Source organism: Xyrauchen texanus, chromosome 20, assembly GCF_025860055.1.
Source record: "Xyrauchen texanus isolate HMW12.3.18 chromosome 20, RBS_HiC_50CHRs, whole genome shotgun sequence".
Taxonomy (NCBI): domain Eukaryota; kingdom Metazoa; phylum Chordata; class Actinopteri; order Cypriniformes; family Catostomidae; genus Xyrauchen; species Xyrauchen texanus.
In genome coordinates, this window is record NC_068295.1 from 39821619 (window position 1) to 39845108 (window position 23490).

Genomic DNA, 23490 nt, shown 5'->3' on the forward strand with positions numbered 1-23490 from the left:
AGACTAATGAAAGCAAGAGGGCTTCGTTAGATACCTAAAAGACGGCGAAAGCCTTCAATTTAACTTCAGACTATTGTAATATATTCTACATAGACTACTGTGAAATAACTCATTCATAATAAAAAAATTTTTTTACAATTTTGGCAACATTGTGATTGACTATGGAAAAAGTTAAACAAAGAAAGAAAAACAAATGGCAAGTGTATTTTATTTTTGACCAAATCATATATTTTAATATCAATATAGAAAAATAATTAACAATGTAGCCACTGAACAATTGTTGAAAGCAAATATTCAAACAATGACAAGACAACAACAACAGCAACAATGAATCAGCTTTTCATCACGTCTTCCCGCCTTTTATTCCTGATATTTACAAACACAGCTGTTAGAGCGCGTCATATTGCCGCCAGTACAATCTGACGCAATACAACTGTAACTACACATTTATAAACAAACTTAATATCATAGTTACGACCCGCGACCTCACGTTACATTAGTTCACCTTTCTTTACAGAAAGACTGTCTACGTATCATTTTCTTTTTTCTACAGAAGCTCTCAAAGACAAAATAAGTAAATACATCCCAAATCCCCTTGAAGGTTTTCATATAAAATATGTATATGACATTTACACAAGTAGTGTATTACAGTATGACCTGCTATAGGCCATGAATACTTTTAAAAATATGTATAATTCTGGTAACATTACAAATATACGTAATACAGATTTCATAAAAAGTTCATGCACCATATTATTTGTCAACTACTCGAACTCAAGTGTAATTCGATAGATTAATGTAGAGTAAAACACAAAAACTGAAACAATGAGCTCGATTTAAAAAGGCAGATGTGTCTGAGCTGATGAGGAATTCGGGCTCACCTCTGGAGGTAGATAAGGCGGGTTATTGCTGGCTTTGGGGTACCGGGCTGACCGGTTTTTACACTTTTTGCCATTTTTCGCATATGATTTTCTACAGGCACTACTCGCTCCCTGAGAGCTGGACTTCTGTGTGGAAACAGTCCCGAACAGCCCCGACACCCGCGAATCCATTTTCAAAACTCTGAAATAATCCAGCAGATTTACTGATAAACTGTCGCGTCTGTCCTACACCATTACCCTGCTAAATTAATTTGATTAAAGCAGATATTGGGAGAGAAACATTATTTATAATCTCGAGCCGGTAGAGCTCCACCCCCTCCCGCACTAAACGAAACAACTGAATGTCCGGTTTAAGTTTGCGGAAGTGCGTCGTTCAAACGTAATAGTCGTGACGTCATCCAAGAGAAATAGTTATACTTAACTTCAGATATATTTTTTATTTAATTCTTTGTTATATAATGTTAGTGTCTGTCAAAATAAAACGGAAAGGGATAATTATAGTCTATAAATCTTCCTATCATTTTTCTAAATATTGTTTTAATATGTAATATAATATTTTTTTTATACATCATACAGCACAATATGTGAAAAACACAATAATTAAACATGAAAAATCGCTATAAATATGAGAAGTCATTATGAACATTGTGCTAGGCCTAAAAGATGGTGTAGCAAACGGAAGAAGGAAGCGTATGAGTCACTGATGAATATTCCTTTAGGCATGCTGCAATCACTATGTAATCTTTCATGGACAGCGTTTATATAACAACAAACTGAAGTAAAACTTGTTATGCATCGGTTTTTGTTATTCAAGACACAAAGATCAATAGGTTATTATACACAATTTTTAATGTAGAATGGAGGTGTGTGTGTGCGTGTGTGTATATATATTTATGTATCCATTCCACACACACACACACACACACACACACACACACACACACACACACATATATATTTGATATTTGGTTATATATATATATATAATTATTCTTATTATATATTGTTTGATAACCGGATATATTTTGATGGAGGGCACTGTCCACATCAAAATATACAGAGTTTTTGAAGACTTTAAAATGTATCATTACGTTTTAGAGCTTGTAAATTCTTTAGAAAATGTCAGACAATAACATTGCAAATTATTTTTGTAAACAGTGATCACAACTAAAAGGTGCGACAGCGCCACCCCCCTGCAATGAGAGGAACAAGAACAAGAATTCTGTAGCAAATGAAGGGAATTTAGCTTCTCTCCTAAATAACCTGAGTAGTATGTCAGCACAACAAACAACAACGTTTATAGAAATATTTTGAAAGGTTGACTTTTATGAAACATTATTATTTAACTTTCTACAACCACTTTAAACAGCACTGCTATGTGATATAATCTAAAGATTTTTACAGTGTGAGGAAATTTACATTAACAGACAAAGTCGCTGGCAGTGTGTACGCAGCTTCAGTATATCATGTCCATTTATTTATTTATTTAATTTAATTTATATAAGCTGGATAATGTACAGTCAGGCGGCCGTTATCACACTGAGCACTCATCTCTGCACACCATACTGCTATTGAAAATCTGTTTTGCTCCAAGACCCATATCCCATGTTCAACAAATCTGCACCACAAAAACACTGTCCTTTTATGCAATAAATAAATAAATAACATTTACATAAAGACTTCATTTTAATAATACATACAAATTCATATTCGTAAAGCTGCTCAATAGTAATATTAAAATTTCAAAATACATTATTCCAAATCAACTTATTGTAACACTGCAAACTGATAAACAGATATTATATAAACATTGATGCTTTCATATTTATTCATGTTTGAATGGGCTTGAACCACAAACAAAATAATTAAAAGAAAAAAAAAAGGAAGATCAAAATATCTCAAAAGAAATGAGAATCTGTGACATCAATGGTGTATTTAGCTGTGTTATACAGGAAACAGGTTGAGCCAAAGGGCTGTTTTTCCCTGCAGTTGGAATGTAAATGGGCTCTGTTCATTGGTTGTGCGACGCTTCACTGTCTCTACAGTCTCAGTTGAGCAGTGCACTGGGGAATGTGGCAGTAAGAAGTGATTTCTGCTTCACAATTCTTTGAAGATGGACAAGTCAAGCAGTCTGTTTTTCCTTTACGTCTCTTTTGGATGTTTGTGTCACATAGCAAATCCTGCTCTCATGGAGAAACTGGCAAACAAAAAGATTTGCGCAGACACGGATTGTTCCTGTGAGTTGACACTATATTCATGACAGATCATAGATACATTTCACTTAGGTAGACAACTAATATTAAAGAAATGATTTTGAAAAAGTTTTAAATCTTGGAACTTCTATATGGTAAACAGCATATAGGGGAGTTTGGGGCAGGTTGTCACATGGGGATGTTTTCACCTCAGTAAATATAATGTTTTGAGTCAAAAGTCCAATTGCAAAAATGTGTGTTTCTCTAGCAGTGGTTTTGTACTGTACAATGTAATAAGTAGTAATCTGGTAATTGTTATCAATAGAAGCTACTTGATGTTGGCCATAAAGTAAGGCTGATTCAGTGAAGTTAAATAAAACTTTTTTTTAGGTAAATAATTTTTTCAGTGTATGATGGTGTCAAACACTCGATTCTACAAGATTTGAACTGAAAAGTTGAATTGTTTTATCAGGACAAGGCTATTCTTCATAAATATCAATTTGTGCAAGTTGTCAATATTTACTGGATATTTACTTGTCAATTCATGAATTACAATTTCTTTTGGCCAAATCAATGTTTTGCTGTTTCATGCATTCCCTTGTCACGTTTACATTGAAACAATCAATGTAAAAAAAATAAATAAAAAAAAATCCTATACATAGGCTGTTTAATGACAGGTTCCCGTTACGACATAATATGTATTTAATTAACTGTATCTTTTTCCTGGACAATACTGGTGAAATATTAAACAGCTTATCTGTGGCCAAAACGTTGTCTATACAGAAAGTGACTTTAAAAAATAAACCTACCCTGAGAAATATTCACTTTATTTATGAAGCTATGTGTGTTTGTCTCAGATGTGATTTCAATGGCCCAAGTTCTTGAAGACTACATTGCTTCGGACTGCAGATATATAAACCTGAGAAGAGGCCAGATGATCTATGTGTATTCTAAACTCAAACCACAAGAGGGTGATGGAGTCTTCTGGTCTGGAAGTGTGCGTGTCTGCATATTAAAACACTTTTCTATCCTCACTATCCCTTAAGGTGCTGTAAGTGTAATTAAATGGGTCATTCCTTCAATTCAGTGACATTTCAGCTTTTCAACTTTTGAAAAATAAAACAAACTTTTACTAGAATCGTTATGTTTCATTATAAAAATACAGTTTAGAATTTTTTTGTGGACCTGTGGAACCCTAGAATCATTACCACCTTTCACCCCACTAGCTACGGCCCTGACTAATACCACAAAATAAAGGAAAAATAAAACAAAAGTTAAAAATGTAAAAGAACTCAAAATCATTTTGCAAGATAGCTGATGTCATTTCCTAACATATATCTTCAATGAAAGGTCATATTTGAAAGGGTGGGCAATAAATTGAGGGACACACAAAAACCTCCACTATCTGTGTTAAAACGATACATTTACCACAAATGAATGTTAGTAAGAGAATGAAATACTAAACTCTTAGTTGAATGATGAAAAAAATAGAAATCCAATGTTTTAGCACATATATCATGTCAAAGATGTTTGAAGTCCAGCTCTGGGGACGTGAGGAAGTGACACAGTGCAATAGTTAAAAATTATTTCAATTATTTAAAATTTTACTTTAGGCCCACAGCAGTATGTGATATTATAAATGGTCTTTATTCTTTTTACTAAGCCAATTAAATTAGTAATCAAATGAAATTAAACAATATAAAGAAATATTACAGCTTTATTGTAGGAATGACCCAAATTAAATGCAGAAAATGGCCTTATTACCTGTCACATGTCACTGAAATAGGTGCATGAAATATCACACCTGTCTCTGGAACAGCCCTAGGCTGGGTAAACAGTGGGAGAAAACATGTCCGTGGACCACGTTCAGCTTGTTTGTTTCTGCTTGTCAATCATTGTGCGTGTTCCCAGAGCAGCCCAAATATGCTTGTATAAGTGCAGGTACGGTGTCCCGCTCCCATGTAAACCATATTCCCGCTCCCATGTTTCCACTGGCGCATGGTGTGCGAAGGTGAGTGAGTGTTTTCAATTCATTCCTATGGAAGTCGAGAGCAAAGCTCTTGAGGTGAATTGTGGGATTGACAGCGGTGGAGAAAGTGTTAAAGGCAGTCAAAAGCGTCAATAAAGTTGAAACTGATGAAATTTGCTTTATCCAAATGAGGAACGAAAAACGGCGGGTGTCAGCCAATCACTGTGAGCTGAAAGCAGTGACGTCTTTCATTATTTTCTGATGGGTTCATGCTTTAATCACAAATGGACTTCAAATGATGATTGCACGCATTTAGCGTGGCAATACTGTGGCTGGGTGAGCAAAATTGTGACTCCAAATGAAGACTGCATGTATTCATTGTGACAATTCTGAAGCTGGATAAAAAAGTACAATAAATCAACACAGTCATTATACTTTGTGCTTATGAAAGTACATTTTGAATCATTCTGACTATAATCACGCATATTTGTGATGATTATATTGACCGTGAAATGAAAATAATCATGGCTGAGTTGCCACACTGCATACTGCTCTTACCGTCTCTGCCATAGACTGATCTGGCTGAAGCAGTTAAAGTAGTATGGGTATAATGCCATTGCGAACACAGTTATTTTCGTTGTAACGCCCCATTGAGCAGAGTTTTTCCCCACCAGTTGAAACGTACGGTAACTCTCTGGGTCAGATGGTAAAACACTCAGGGGACACTCCCCTCTCCATCTGCTCTAAAACAATGGTCTACAAGTGTGTATGTGTGTGTGTACATGTCTTTGGAGTGCAGGGTTTTGGAAAGATGGGGCGTGGCTACTTCAGCGGCTAAGTCTGGTGGAAGTTCAAGAATGGCTATAGTACTTCTGGTACTATAACTTGGTCATGATCATGAAAATCCAGAAATAACGGTCACATTCTTTTTGTAGGTTTATGGTGACCGTTATGTAGACCAGATGGGCATGATTGGATATTTCCCCAGTAATTATGTAAATGAGACACATGTTTTTATGAAGAAAACTGTTGAGATGCCAACCACTGTAAGTACTCTGTACATTATTGAAAGTGCAACAAAAAAATTATCACATTGACTTGCATTTTCTTTTTCTGATAATGCATCCATTTTGTTTTCTCTGTGTAGGAAATGGACTTCTTCTGCGCTTAAAGACATCACCCTACTATATTCTTCTTCGCTAAATGGAGTTGAGATTTCCTTTGTGCGTTTGATCAAAATGTTCTATCCTCCATCTGAATGGGGAAACAATGCCTATTTTAAGTAGACCTTTTATTCCATGTGTTTTAATTTAGTTAGACTGGTATATTAATTGTGAGTGAGATTAATGAGTTCACTACTTGACCTATTTCATTTTCTTTTCTTTTTTTTTTACATGAAGCAGATTATAAAATGAATTATGTGACTAAATTCATTTACATGCAGTTCCACTCAAGAGTAGAACTCAGAGAGATGCATTTAAGAAAGTATTTCACTACTTGTACTGTTCTGTACTTTTTTGGCAGTGTTTGAAACCGCTTGATACAGTAAACTGCATGCATGACATCTCTTGAGTCTCTTCCCTTTAATTGATGTAGCTGCTACATATATAAAGTACATGGTCCTTTCAATGTGTGTATTCCTCACACATTTAGGAAATGTCTTCTCCAAAACCGGATTTTTTACATCAAATTCATATGGAAGAGCGACGCCCCAATATATGATACTGATATCAGAATCGTGTCTAATACTGTGATCATGTACTTGTTCTCTTGCCAGTAAAAATGCTCTATAACCAATATGTCTTTATGTAAACATTCAGTGCACAAATTAATATCATGTCATGTCCTGGTGAGATTATTTTACAGCAAAAGCTGTGCTGTCATGAGATAAATATATAGAAATTTGCAGTGCTTTAAATATGAGTGAATGTGAAGTGTTGTGCTGACCAGACACAAGTGTTCATACCTTTTAGAGATATTTGACATAAAGAATACATACTTATTTAATTAAATAGCAGCTTCTGTGTTTTAATAATCACTTTGAGTCACATAGAGATCGGCTTTTCCAGAGTGGGCAGCTACCGTCATAATGTCAGAGCTCCTTGGTCTAACAACACAGAAACACTTCAAAATAAAAGCACTTTATTCAACAAAAATAACTCCAATGTTGTATTTTAGATTGTGCTGTGAAGTTCTGTATAAAATCACTTCATTTGATAAAAATAATACAAAATCATGTTGAAAATTGTTATACTTTCATTTAATTAAAGTTTTAAGGAATTAATTTATTTAACCTCTTCCCAATCCTGTAAAATTAGCCTAAAACGCCTAATCAAGGCATACCCGAAGTAAATTTAAAGCTGTTCTTGAACCGTTTGGAGTACATGCATGGTTTTGGTCACATTTGAAAGGGGGCACTCTGAAGTTTTTTCTCCAGCTGTCAGAATTACTGTAAGTGCTACTGATTTTGAGTAATAGAAGTTTGAACACAATGAAATAGAATTTTTTTTTTCCGCCTGAAATTTTTTTTGCATACAGATGCCTGCAGATGACTATAACTTGTAGCTATTAGCTTGAGAACACAATGGGATCACAGCATGAATCCTTACCAAGTCCAGGTTCAAATGTTATAACAATATCATAAAAAATGAATATTTTACACATGTTTTTCTAAGGGTACACCCAGGCGTTTTACAAAAGTGCCTTTTGGATACTCCAAAAGGTCACTTTGGAAACCTAGGACAAAAAGGCTGCAACCTTTGAACGCTTCAACATACAGTCATAATTTTGGGCTCTAATGAAAGATGACACTTAGAGCTATCATATTCCATATCCAGATCCACTATTAGTTTTGCTGACACAGAGTAACTGATGCATAAACACATTAGAGTGCCTTTTCCCTTCTTGAAACTAAATGTTGTGCATTTAAACACCATATTGATGATAACATTTAAATTAATTGTTGATATGGAATTAAAAAACAAAAACAAAAAGCAGGTATCAGACTCAGTATTGGTGAGTACCAAAAATGAAGTATCATTAAAAAAAAAAGGTATCGGACATCCCTACATTTTACTGTATGATTGTATCATATTTAAAAGGCACTGGTAGGGAGGTTTGGGTGCCAAAACAATGGTGTGTCTTTCAGAAAACATGATCTGGAAACCCTTGAAACTACATTTTTTATTTATTTTTATGCACAAAAGAAAATAAGCAAACACAGAATAAACACAAACTGACTCCTTCCTGATTACCTGCCAGTGACAAACAGAAATATTGGGAAAGTGCTGCTTATAACAAAAATACAAGTGACATCAACCAATGAATGGGGAGATTAACTTTAAATCTAAACACGTATTAAACAAATCAATAAACAAATTAAAGGTTCCCTGTGACAAATTACATTGGGGTCAGTGTATGTTCAGTCAACTCTATTTTTTATTATTTTTTGTGCAGTAACATTGGAAATGTTTAAAATATTTATAATAAAGTTAGAAAAAAAGAAAAGAAAAAGAAGTCAATGGGGCCAGTCTGTAGACATTAAAATACTGATTGTTTCAAAAGTATAGCTGCAAGACATAAACAATGTGCATATTAACATGATTTTACTGTGATTAAATGTTTACTAACCTTTTCTGTGTACATTTATAGCCAATTTTTCAAATATTTTGCCATGACGACATGATACACCATGTATACATACCGCAAGAAATTGGCCCCATTCACTTATATTGTGCAATGTATAAGTGCCTCACTGTAACCTAGATATTTGTTTCTTTTTTTTCAAGTAGGGACAAATCAAAATGATTTTTTGTGGTAATCAACATTATGTCACATGCTGTCAATTGAGCTTAACTTGTATTGAACCCAGAATGTTCGTTTAAGCTTCTAATTTTGTTCACATTTATATTAAGATAATAATATTTACTTAAACCCATGCCTATTTCCAGTTCTTCACTAGTTTATTACTTCAAAGATATCAACAGTCTGCATGTAAATATGTATGCTCTCCTGAAATAACCTGTGATATCAGGATACACCAGAGGGCAGCACTCTGTGAATTGTATGTGTGTGAGTTTATCTGTTCTGTGTGCTCTGTCTATTCTGATGGAGTTTAATAGCAGAAAATTGAAGGTAATTACCTTAAAGAGCATTCTCTCTCTCCCCCCTTTTCCTGTACTGACATTAATGGATATTCCCAAATTCAATTTGGTGTCTCGAATGGAGCTTTTGTTGTCCAGTGTCAAGCCATTCAATTACTTACTGCAATGTAGGAAACCATAACCTTATTTCATGTTTTGTATGTGGAATATAATTTGTCTTTAGCACTTAGAAAGGAGAAGGAACACACAAAGAAGCTGTAAATGACTTGTAATCCCTTATTCTGGGAGATCCGAATTCTTAAAGTTCACCCAAAAATAACAATTCTACCATAATTTAACAAGAGGCGGTGGAACACTGTTTTACATCAATGAAAGTTGGTGTACAGATGTAACAACATTAAAGAATATGTGCTGTCCTAATTTTGAACTGCTCTATATTCTGGTGAGTGTTTATTTCCCGCCACATGCGTGCGTGAGCGCCGCGCTGCAACAGCTGGCTGATCAAATCATAGACACGGAACAACAATACCCGGACTCAGTTATTATTATTCTTGGGGATTTAAACAAAGCAAACCTCACATGTGAAATGGCCAAATACAAACAGCACATTACATGCCCCACCAGAGACAAGAATATACTGGATTATTGCTACACAACGACAACAGATGCATATTGCTCTGTCCCTAGAGCAGTTTGGGACTCTCTGATCACTGTCTGGTTTATCTTCTTCCAACCTACATACAGAAACTAAAATCTGCTAAACCTGTAGAAAGGACTGTACAGAGATGGACCAATGAAGCAGAGGTGGAACTACAAGCCTGCTTTGACTGCACTGATTGGAGTGTTTTTGAGGCTGCTCTTATTGTGTATTCTATATATACTTTATTTTCTATTCTATTCAATTTTCTTTTTTATTATTATTTCTGTCTTGTTGCTGTTTTGTATTGTTGTTCACTGGAAGCTCCTGTCACCAAGACAAATTCCTTTTGTAAATGTGTAAGCATACCTGGCAATAAAGCTGATTCTGATTTACCTGCCCTCATGCTGTTCCAAACCCATATAACTTTTATTTTTGTTTTGCTGTGTGAATTGCACAAGGTAAACAATTTTTTTTAAATACCCTGACCGCACTTATGAATGAATATGAATGGGACTGGTGCTGTCAAACTGTCAAATCAATATGGCACCATTAGAGGTGTCAGGTTAGACGTCAGTAACATTGCATCATGTTAAAACCAATAACGCTTGATGTTCTTGACGTAAAAACTGATGCGATGCATCTAATACTGCCAAATTTGATTAGAGATTTACAGTGGAAGAGAAGATGTTCAATGAATGAAGACTAAAAGGAATACTTCACCAAAATATATTGTTTCAAACTCTCTTACATGGAACAAAAAAGGTGATGTAGGGCTGAATGACAGCCTCAGTCACCATTATATTACATGGAAAAGAGCAGTCAGGAAATGGGTGAACTGTTCCTTTAATGTAGCATTTTGGTGGAGAACTGCTTGGAAAGGAACTGTGATTTAGTGAGGTTTTAGTCATCAGTGTGATTTAGACACACATAGATCACATTTGTCCTTGCTCACTGAATATTGATCAAGCATGAATGAAGGAGGAAGAGTGGTGGATTTGGAGCGGCAGGTTGATCTCTGCCGTCAGGGAAAGCAGAAAGAGTTTGTATGTTAATGTGCATTAACTTGTGTTAACCTTGGAGGTATGCATATCATTTCCAGGGATGAATAATAATATTGTTTTTAAGGCTTTATATTAAGAGATTATAAGTAGATCTATGTTATTTTGCTACAGTTCACTTTGTGTTATATTCAGTACTGTAATGTAACTTTCCTTGTCACGTTGATATCAATGGAGTGGTGTTACTCCGAGTGTTGTCCCAACTTACCTAGTCCTAGTTACCCAAATTCCTCTACAAAAACACTTAAGCATATATCATATTATAAAGACTGATGACCATTAAACCATACTGAACTTTATGTACAGGTTTTTATGTTGGCAACTCCTGAATAAATGCTTCATATATGTCCACTCTAAGGTAAATTTGTATAGGTTACTAATGTTGAATAAGCATTATTAAGCATATGTGAGGTAAATGGGTCACTATTTTGCAGTTATTGCATGAAAGTCACCCTTTTTTAAGTATGTCGTTATAAATCAATGATTTAGAATGCATTTGCAAATTAATTATAAGTCAATAATGAACCTGTTTATAAACCCTTAACAAATTAAACATTATTGTAGTGTTATGTTTTTTTCTTTTCCCTTTTTTCTTTTCAACAACTGTGATTGATTCAGACAGACATTATGTGAGAGGAGTAAACAGTAACGTGGATTGTAACAGCAATAATGTTTTATGTTGTTGATTTTATCGGTGTCGAGTCAGATCTTGATATGACTCACAAGGCTTTCACGCACACACACACACATCACTGACATTAATGCAAAGGCATATAGTGTGGCCTCTGGGGTGGTTATACATGGCCTGACATTTCCTGGTTCATTTAAAAGACCAACAGTGCCAGCTGAGCACACTGGATCATTACATTTTCTCCCATGATGATTAACTGAGAATTTTCAATTTCCCTCCCTGCGTCATTCATGCTGGGATGTTGCTGATGTCAGATCTATGTCTCCACTGCACGTAATTATTCACACTGTCCTAATCTGCCTGGAGTCATATTCAACTTTGTTATTCTAACAAGATAGAATGAGGATTTTTATGAAAGGGATGCACACAAGTCATTAAATTGCCCATTGCCTTAATATCCTTGGCTGGCTTTTTAAGGTGAACTAAGTCATTTTTTTCCTCGTTAAAAGGATTCACTTCTAAAGAGATATATTGTAATTTTGAAACATATGTATAAAATCATGACCACTCACATAAGATCAGTAATGGGATAGTTACTTAAAAAAGTAATCCACTTAAAATTACTATCTACTTCTCTAAAAATTATAATCAGATTACTTTACAGATTATTTCTTTGAAAAGTAATCATATTACTAATTATGTAACTTTTAAGTTACTTTTTATAACACTTGTCACATCTAATTCAAAACAATGCCTATTTTCTCCTTGTTCATTGTCGCACACACTTCAGCTGTCACAGAAATGCAAACATAAGTACATATGAACATATTAATTCAAATTTGTATTGTGTTACACATAAATAATATATATTTTTTGAAATATTTGTAACCCAAGTAATGTACTTAAAAGTAATTAATTTAACAGAATGTCAGTAACTGTAATCTGTCTACAAGAATTTAAAATGTTATGCATTACACTACATTTTGTGCTTAAAAGTAATACTTTTAATTAGTAGCACTAACTAATTACTTTGTAATCCAATTACACCCAACACTGAATGAGATGAAGACTCCAGTCATATCAGTACCCTTATAAAAGCTGTTTTATTCTACAACCCCAATTCTGAAAAAGTTGGGACAGTATGAAAACAAAAATGAGTTATTTGTACATTATATTCACTCTTTGCTATATTGAAAGCACAACAGCTACACATTATATGATGATTTACCTTGTGAATTTAATTGTTTTTGTTTTTTAAATGTACAGTAATTTCAAATCAGATCACTCCAAAAAAGTTGAGACGGGCAATTTAAGACTAATAAAAATGTGAGGAGTTGAAATAACAATGCGATGTGGAACAGGACATGTTCAACAGATGAGGCAGTTATGTTATAGTATACAAGGAGCCTCCAAAAACAGCCTAGTCCTTCAAGAGCTAGGATCATTCAAGACTTGTCAATTTGCCGACAGATTCTTCAGCAAATAATCCAGCACTTTGAGAACAATGTTCCCCAAAAACAAAAACAAATTGGAAGGGTTTTTGCCATTTCACCATCTACAGTGCACAATATAGTTACAAGTGCACCACAAGAATCTGGTCAAAATCTTTGATATGCAAATCTTTATTTGCATATCATGTGAAATGGAAATCATGTGAAATCATTCAGGATTTCATATGTGCATTTATATGCGCATAGTTGGATGGAAATGCAGCTAATGTCAAATTAAACAGTAAAACATTGTAAAATCAACCCTGTTGCCTTGCAGAAGGCATAATTACGTTCCAATATATACTAAAATGTATTGATTTAGGTTGAGGTGGTACAGTACAGTTTATTAACACTTAAAAACTTTTAACGTTTCAAATCTTTAAATCACCTTTTCCAAAGGCACACATTTCATAGAATTATCCAGCTCTGTTTTTGAGTAATTGTTGTTTTGTTTCCCTATTTGGCCTCTAGACGGAGTTAGCATGTGTAGTAAGTGTAGCATGTGTAAGGTGTAGCGCGTAATATTTAGTGGTTTGCATCTAAATGAGAAAACAACTATTTAAATGGCCTTAAAAAGCCTTAATAAAACATTGCATTAGTACAAATCCACAAATACATTAGCTTTATATTAAACCTTTCATATGTACCATCACACATATGCGACGGTTAATAACTGGGAATCGCAGAGTAGTGTCACACATCTGTATATCTGCAACAGCCTGTTACGTTCCAAGCTGCCAGATTCATGCCGTCACAGGCTACATTGGTCAAGCATCATAACCCATTTGTTCACATGTTTACTATACTATATAAAGCTTTTTTTTAATGACAAGAAATAAAAAATAGAATATATAAAAAAAAAGAATACTTGTCTACACTCTGCCCCCCTCTACTGGCTGTGCAGTGTAATGTGCAAAAGTAACTCACTCCAGGGGGCACAGCAGGGGAAATTAGACCCACTCATGAAAAGGTTAAATATATATTTTTAAAGCTACACTATGTAACTTTTGGCCCTCTAGCGGTTGTGCTTCAGCTCTGCACCTCTGCGCAGATGAATGTGGTTCGATGTACCGGTGCACACATGGATACAGGACATCTTATCAGAGCAAATGGATAAATAAATAACGACAGGAAAGACGGATATCTGAAAACATGTAATCTGAGCAGGTAAGCGCCATATCTTATGCTGTTTTGAAAAAATGTACAGGCAAAAGCTAGGCAATGTTCGTTAACATTAGACATAGCGAGTGCTAGTCTGATAAGGTCAAATGTTGTAAAGTTTTTGTAACTGCAGGATATTCTGGCAAAATAGACAATGGTAGTAACTAATTTATAGATTGTCATTGTTACCAATCAGTGGTCAACATCATTTCAAGACTCACATGTCCTTGGCAAGCCTAAGACTAATGGATTTAGTTATATAAATTATTGCCAGTGAAAAGTTCTGCACTGATTTCAGTATAATTATTGTATTTCACCACACACAAACACACATACACACACACACACACACACACACACACACATGATCCATGGTAAATTTTTCTAATTTGTTGTTAACTTTCAGCACACGCTACTCCCACACCATACACGCGCTACAGCAGCCGGAGCTTATTTTCTCTGTGTACATATATGATGTGAACACGCACAGGCGAATGACGGATGCAATTTCCTTTGAAATCTGTCCAGACAGCTCTAAAATATAAATCATTATTATAGGTTTATCAAAGTCATTTGGTTAAAGACATGGTTTGGAAGATGGATTTTTGTTGCACTCTCTCATTAATAATTTTTTTAAGTTACATAGTGTAGCTTAAAACAATTATAACATCACAGAATTACTGTAACCATTGTGCAAGGATGAACCTGACATGCTACATATTTGGTATATGATGCAAATTGCAATCATCCATGCCTAAGCTGGTCTTAGTTGGTCTCCCGAAACGGTCAGGCTGGTCTGTTTGCTGGTTTTAGAAGCAAATATGGACACTTTGAGAGCTGGTCAGGCTGGGAAACCAGCTAGAGCATTTAAAACAGATCAGCCCAGACTTTTCTTTTTAGATTAGCTGGGAGCTCAGTTTGGCTGGGAGACCATCTTAGGCTGGTTTGAGGTGTTTTCCCCCCAGCAGATTAATTTAAAGAGCTTGCCTTTTTCTTATCTGAGTTTTGTGATTTCTGAGAAATGAGAGCTGTAACCTGTTCACTTTCTGGGTGGTACAGCCCTGTCCGTGTATATGAGTTTATTTTCCCAATATCCCATCACAGCATGCCACATCTCCTTCAACCCAAAGTCGATCACCAGTTAGACAGCATCAGCATTGGAGGGTTTCCATGGATACGGAAGGGTCCGTTGGCACAACGGAGTGATGGCTAGACCTCGGTGTGTGTGTGTTTGCGTAAGTGAGGGCAGCAGCTGTGCTCCTCTAGCTGTATAGTCCAAAATCAATGTGAATCTCATCAGAAAAGCATCTGAATGCATTACAGTCTGCACTAATATAAATATGCCATTCACCAGACTCTGTGATTTGAGTCATCCTTTGTTTGTGGGGAAATACTTAAAAAGAAAATCCCCGGCCAGGACTATAGTCGACATCATGCTTAGATTCCTAGTTTCAAGCAGCAAGGGAAACAGTCATGCAATAGTTGCCAAATAGTCATATTACCTAACATTTTATAAATGCTAAATAACCCTTATTTAACATTAGTAAAATATGGAGTAAAAGTGAAAATGTACCGTAATGTTAAGTGGACAAATATAAAGGAGTTGCCAACATTATAAACCTGTACACAAAATTCTATATGGTGTAATGGCCATGAGTGTTTATTATATATGATGTGAGTATGAAGACCTGAAAAGTGTTTTTTGCAGATGCCTTTAGGTAACTAGGAATTGTTATGTTGGGACCAGAGCCGTTTTAACGCACGGGCTTATCGGGGCTTAAGCCCCAAGGCCTGTGGCTGCAGGGGGCCCAGAACTTTGGCATCCCCCACCGTACTCTCCCCAGTCAACGCTTACAAGAGGACAAGTATGTAAATGCATTTAGATACAGGAGACGATGATGTAAACACAGAGACAGTGAGCATCGGCTGTGTAGCGTATGGTCATTGAGTGACAACGTCCCGCCTCAACGCCTCAACTTGGTCTGACGACTGGCAGGGCCCAACAAAATGGTAAACCAGATTACCATAATGCAGCCCTGGTTGGGACAACACTCAGAGTAGCACCATTCTTTTGATACCAATGTGACAAAGAAAGTGTCAACACAAGTGAGTCACTTTAAAGCCCAAAGTATACTTCTGTTATACGTGAATGCTAGCAGTCTGCGTACATGTGAAGAACGCACATGTGTCTGGAATTAGTTTTAATAAGTGGTCCACAACATGCTCACAGTTGAGCCGTTGCTGTCACAAAGAACTGCTAGAATAAGATGTAATCGGTAGGGGTGTAAATCGGACGTTTCATCACAATACGATCTTGAATCAATTCTCTTGGCCTGCAATTCGATATTTGCAGATACTTCAAAGTCTGCCGTGAAACGATTCGATTCAGGTGCCTGCGATCGATATTCCAATATTATGTGCCTAATTTACACAATCAATTACATATTATTTTGCCCTCAAATGCCACCAAATATAATGCAATAATTTGATTATTTCATTCAGCTCTCAGTATATACACTGGGACATCCACAACAAAATAAGTTAATTCAGATGTTGAGAAAAATTATGTAAACAGATAAATAAAAGATAAAGTCTTATAACTGATTCTGGAGCTGAGCAGGTGTTTCTCTTTCCTGCATTATTGCTGTTCACAATGTTGGCAATGCCAAGTTGTTTCACATATTTGAACTTCTCCATGGTACTTTAAAATAGCAAATTCTGATGTAAAATTCAAATTGGTCGTATGCGCATAGATATAACTGGATCAATCGCGCAAGGAGATTGATGTGCTCGCACAAATACTGTCAATGGAGCTCGCATTTCATGGGAAGCACGCCACACAGATAGCAGAGCACAATTTGGATTCAAAGGCCCCGCGCACATCTGTGTCCAACATGAAAAGCGTATTTAGCGCTCATAAAGTTAAATGAATGTAATAAGGTTGCTTCATCGCCTGATGGAAATGTGTATGGACCTGGCTGACATGAGAGTATTAAAATAAAGGTACATCTTAAAAGAAATTTCTATATGGATATTTACGCATTGTATCGATAACATTGGATCGTTGGTCACTGAATCGACGCATCGTTACACCCCTAGTAATCGCTGCTAAACAACAGGAGACAAAGGTGGAAACAACAACAGTAGTCATCAAGAACGCATGTGTGAGGAGGTCAGGAGATCCCTTCATTTGTATAACATGAGTCTAAAGGAGTATAAAGAAATATTTTGGGTCTAAACTCAAAAAGGGTTTAGGGAACTAGTCCAGTATCTCAGAGCATTCGCACGCATGCACAAACTGCAGGTGTATGCACACACAGTCAACGGAAGTACATTTTGACAAGTGTTTGACTGTATGCAGACGCTAAGCATTCACACCAGAACCGTAGTATACTTTGGGATTTATGTATATAAATACAAAGCAGACTCTAGCAAATTACTTAATCCCACTTTTTAATCAACTTATAATAGTCTATTTTTGCAAAAATGTTTTGCTATAAATTATAACTCATGTAATATTTTTTATTAATATAAGTATGAATAAGTGTATTTTTAAGCATTTATAACATGTAAGTTAACATTTTTACACATGTTGTTATAACCGCATATGAATGATTTATTATGCAGTTGTAAATTACATATTAGCTATTTATGAGCCTCTTTATAAACTCTTTTCTAAAGGGAACAATAGTAAATAAAGGCATACGAAATCGAAGAATGAAGAGTTGTGATGTCATTTAGAACAAAATCTGTCCAAAAAGCATGTGTTTTTGTGTTCATTTCAGTGGTTCATAACAGCTCGCCTGGGCGAACTTTAAGGAAAACTACTAACCAGCTGCTAAATACCTTCTTGCTGACATTGGTCCACACCATCGGTAGGTGTAAACTTAAGCTCCACTTATTACTATGTTTACATTTTTCAGTCAGTATTCAACATGTGTTCACCGGCATGCAAGACCATAAACCAAGTAGAGAACCTAATGTTTTGGAGTCACATTCGGGAATGTCATCTGCACCACATGACAACATTACAGAGGACACTGGACTGGCAAGCCCACTGAGCAGTGAGTAACGTTAGCCTACGCTAGCTTTTATTTGACGACTATGCTGACGCTCAGTCATTCAAGATCTACACATGCTGGCATATGATCTTTGCCTTTGATTATTAAGATGAGCAAATGTTTATATTTGTGTTTACAATGTGTATTTTGCTTTTATTTTGACAGTCATGTAACTCACTTCAGATCAGTCACACACTGGTGATGAGACACACAAGACCTCTGATTGTAGTACACTGATAGAACACCCTCAGAACAGGGCAAGAATAGGAAGAGGAAGATGAAGACAGATGTGAGTGACATGATGGTGGCCTTTATGGACATGCAAAAGAAACAGCATAATGAATTCATACAAGGGGAGCAGCTGCGTCACCAGCATGAGAAGGATATGCTCAATAACTGGGTGAAGGCACAAATGGAGATGGAGGAGCGTGGAAAACAGGTGCAGAGGGAGGAATGCCAAGAATCAAACAGCAAATCCAGCAAATGATGAGCAGACTGTTTGATGCCATGATGCCTTCATTCTAGCAGCACACCCTCACATTTCACAACATCACATTCCACCTCGTCTGCACTATTCCTGCCCAGCCCATGATGAGACACCACTACATACTATATTTAACATACTGCATACTATTATCATAAGTAATGCTACCATTGCACAAGTACTTCTGTTTTTACTTTAAACAGCATAGTTTTCCCAACAGTGCCTTGACACAGTTAAACTTTTGTTATATTTCACTATGTATGTGAACACATATATATTTTTTCCTACATATTACAACTTCAGTGGTTGTGTGCTGTGAAGTATTGACTTTTGACCATTGGAAGTACTTCAAGATTTTGCTTTAAATAAAATATATTTTGAATATTGGCCGATGTTTTGTCTGTTATTAAACCAATAAGGTCCACACTATTCTTGGAATGAACAATATACATTTATTGGCAGTATCAGAATCAGAATCAGCTTTATTGCCAAGTATGCTTACACATACAAATAATTTGTCTTGGTGACAGGAGCTTCTAGTGCCCAGCAATACAAAAACAATACAAAAACAGCAGCAAAACATAGATAATAATAACAAATTATAAAAATTATTATATACGTACATACACACAGACACACATACACAGATACACACATACACATACATACATAGTGCAATTCTAATACAACCAATTATCCTCTCAGCAGTCCGAACATACTTTGTAGTCTTTTGAGATCTGATTTTGTAGCTGAACCAAACCAGACAGTTATTGAAGTGCAGAGGACAGACTCAACGACTGCTGAGTAGAACTATATCAGCAGTGCCTGTTGCATGTTGAACTTCCTCTGCTGGCAAAGGAAGTACAACCTTTGCTGTGCCTTTTTCACAATGGAGTCAATGTGTGTCACCCACTTTAGGTCCTGTGAGATGGTAGTGCCCAGGAAGCCAGCCGTTCAGCATCCCTTCTGTATGCAAACTCATCGTCATCTCAGATGAGGCTGATGACAGTGGTGTCGTCTGCAAACTTCAGGAGCTTGACAGAGGGTCCTTGGCGATGCAGTCATTGGTGTAGAGGGAGAAGAGTAGTGGAGAGAGCACACATCTCTGGGGGGCACCAGTGCTAATTGAACAGGTGCTGGAAGTGAATTTCCCCTGTCTCCCAAGCTGCTGACTGTCTGTTAGAAAGCTGGTGATCCATTGACAGAGAGACATGGGAACAGAGAGTTGGTGTAATTTGTTCTGGAGTGTAGCTGGGATGATGGTGTTGAAAGCCGAACTGAAGTCCACAAAAAGGATCCTTACTGGTCTTCCTGGTCTGTCCAGATGCAAGGTAAGATGCAATCCCATGTTGACTGCATCATCCACAGACCTGTTTGCTCCATAAGCAAATTGAAGGGGATCTAGAAAGGGTCCAGTGATGTTCTTCAGGTTGGCCAGCACCAGTCTCTCAAATGAGTTCATGACTACAGACGTCAGGGCGACAGGTCTGTAGTCATTAAATCCTGTGATTTTAGTTTTTTTGGGACAGGGATAATGATTGAGTGTTTGATGCAGCATGGGACTCCACACTGCTCCAGTGATCTGTTGAAGATCTGTGTGAAGATGGAGGCCAGATGGTTAGCACAGGATCGAAGAAATGCTGGTGAGACGCCATCAAGGCCTGAAGCCTTCCTTGTCTTTTGTTTCCAAAAAACCCAGCACACATCATCTTCACAGATCTTAAGTGCAGGTTGAGTAGAATGGGGGGGGTTGCAGGAGGTGTTTGTGTGAAGTGAAGATCAGAGTGGGTGTGGGGTGTGAGATTGGGCCTTTCAAATCAGAGCGATATACATCCTTTATTGTTGTGTAGCAATAATCCAGTATATTTCTGTCTCTGGTGGGGCATGTAATGTGCTGTTTGTATTTGGGCAGTTTACGTGTGAGATTGACTTTGTTAAAATCCCCAAGAATAATAAAAACTGAGTCTGGGTGTTGTTGTTCTGTGTCTGTGATCTGATCAGCCAGCTGTTGCAGTGCTGTGTTCACACACACGTGTGGGGCAATAGACACACTCACCAGAATAAACAAGGAAAACTCCAGTGGCGAGTAGAAAGGTTTACAGTTAATAAAGAGCGCTTCCAGATTAGGACATCACATCTCTTTAACGTTGTTAAATCTGTACACCAACTTTCATTGATGTAAAAGCATGTTCTACAGCCTCTTGTTTTCCCAGTTAACTCTGCGATGTGATCTGCTCTGAACAGCTGAAAGACGCAGATTTAATGCGCTGTCTGGAAAGGCCTCACACAAAAGTCCTTGTTTGTACATGTGAGGACCAATGTAGTTCAACCGTTTTGTTAAGAAGAGAGCTGAGATTCGCTAGTAGACTGGCCAATCGAACAGTGCTGTTCGATAGCCGTGCCGACGGAGCTTCACCAGCACACCGGCTCGTCTCCCTCGCCTGCCTTTCGTGTCACGTTTAAACAACACAGCTGCGCCGCCAACTAAAATGTCTAGCAAAATGCCTGAATAATCAAAGGTTGTCTGGTATATGCTGCCGAATGTTCAGCAGTTCGTCCCTTGTCAAACTGGCTGGAAAAAGATTACTAAACACCAGACCAACAAACAAAAACAACAAAAAAACTGAAGAGCTCCAAACCAAGGCAGCCATTCGCTGCGCCATCTTCGTATAATAAAAAAAAATACTAATAATATAAAGTTCATGTTATAATTTTTTTAAATTAAAAATGCAATACTATGAACAATATTAATTTATTGCCAGGAATTACCCAAAATAGCTCTCCAGATTTGAGAAATACAAGCACAAGGCATCTCTTGAAGTGTTTGACATGGTGTTTGCATGAAAAGGATTCCATTCACAAATCTCATCTACTCCTGAAAACCTCTCTGTGATATTAGGGAACAGTGTATCACTCTGACCCCTCTCATACAAGGATGAATTGCCGAACACACTGGCATCAAGGATTTTGCCTGGCCAACCCACATTGATGTCCCAGAACCAAAGTTGATGGTCAACCACACCTTGCACGATGACAGAATAAAAACATTTACGGTTGTGGTAGTCTGCTGGGCTGTCAGGTGAAGCTAAAAAAACAATATAAGTCCCATCAACAGCCCCTCCACATTGCTGGAAACTCCACCGGTCTCAGAAACCTTGAATTATGACCTTGATTTCATGTTCAGAGGGTGTTCTGATGTAGAGGGAAAGCAAATTGTTCACAATTATAGAAGCAACATGATATAATAGTGACTAATATGTGGGAATAGAGGCAACATTTACTGCGGTAGACTGGCCAATCCCAAATAAATGGGAGCTGATGCTGGAGTCCAAATTTGTGGCCTGTCTCCAGATGCATATTAGGGATGCACCGATCCAATACCTGGATTGGTATCCGCTCCGATACTGAAGCTTTTAGATGGATCATGTATCGGTCTGACGAGCACGATCCAAATCCGATACTGTGACTTGGTCATGTTCGTTACTGTCAAGCTCCAAAAATTACATAAAAGAACTATAAAACACCATTAAAGCAGTTCATATGACTCGTGCATTTTATTCAAAGCCACTTGAAGATGTGCGATAGCACTGTGAATCACAAAAGTTTCAATAAAAGAATCAAAAAAATTATTATTATTATTATTATTATCATCATCATCATCATCATTATCATTATTATTATCAACATTAGTATTTGTTTACCACACACCATCTCTGCTGAATCCAGATGCTCCTGACACAGAAGTAATGTTAATTGTAAGTTAATTGATGCATAGACTATTACCATACAGCACTTTGAAGTATAATAAAATAAATAGTAGACTTATAATAAAGTGTTTCAGTCATTACACTAAGGGACAGACCAATATTTTGTATCAGATTACAGTGGCCTAATCACAATAATATTAGCTAATGTTAACCAGTAAGAGCAGCTTCTTGTGAGTGCTTGCTACTGTCATCATTACAGCAACAAACATCTTCTATTACTGCTTGGACAGTACACTTTTCAATTAATTCAAGAATATTTGGGTTTATAACGGGCCTGGTTCTCACCTCATTGATGAACGGGAATTGTAGTCTGCGAGTAAAGCTGCAAATTTTTCCTTCAACGTCAACTGCCTCCGTAAAAATCTTCGGATACGTGCAGCACATTTAAGTGAAAATCGCTGCACTGCATAAGTAATAAATCTATTAGGCAATCTATTAGGCATGTGAGAGGGCCATGTGTAACCACACCCCAAACGATTCCAAATAAGCAACAATGTAAGTAACATTACAACAATGGACTGCATAATGCTGTGTGAGAGCGCTTTTCTTCCTGTTTTCTTCAAAACATAGTAATGACTTAAGCGTGCTCAGGCCAGGAACGTTAAGTGCAATGTGAGTGCAGGCCAGCAGGGGACTGGAACATTCGTGCTTGGGCATGATACAAGGCAACCGGGCCTAGTGTATGCCCTAACTCCTCATTCCCTAACCAATCTGGCTGGCGTCTTTCCAGCAATGAGCATCTGGCTTAGGGTTGCTCGATTATGGCAAAAATCATAATCGCTGTGCATGTTCTGTTTTCTTATTAACTTTTTTTTGTGATTTTGTAATTAAAGGACTATGAAATAAAATGATGTCAAAATAATAATAATAATCAAAAATAATACAGACAAAATTGAAATGCGGGACATCGCTTATGACTTGTGGAGACGCGGGACAAAGCTTCCAAAAATGCGGGACAGGTGGTCACCCTAATTAGTTTACATCTGACAGTTTGATACACATCCTTTTTTCCCCTGCTGTTTACGCTCACTTTAGACATCACTCTCTGTGTTT

General features: G+C 36.8%; 2 protein-coding genes across 2 annotated transcripts in view; one reads left to right on the forward strand and one right to left on the reverse strand.

The window, feature by feature from the left end:
* The window catches only part of gtpbp2a (GTP binding protein 2a), a 34491-nt gene extending 33293 nt beyond the window's left edge, over positions 1-1198 (reverse strand). Inside the window, exon 1 of the mRNA XM_052151687.1 lies at positions 882-1198. Coding sequence (XP_052007647.1) covers positions 882-1052 — 171 coding nt within the window. The 5' untranslated portion in view covers positions 1053-1198. The remainder of the gene's footprint in view (positions 1-881) is intronic.
* A 1706-nt stretch (positions 1199-2904) lies between these two features.
* Positions 2905-7192, forward strand: LOC127660901 (otoraplin-like). The gene is made up of 4 exons (XM_052151374.1): positions 2905-3118; positions 3931-4070; positions 5978-6088; positions 6190-7192. Exons 1-4 carry the CDS (start codon positions 2995-2997, stop codon positions 6211-6213), a joined length of 399 nt encoding a protein of 132 aa, XP_052007334.1. The 5' UTR covers positions 2905-2994; the 3' UTR covers positions 6214-7192.
* Positions 7193-23490: the final 16298 nt, after the last annotated feature.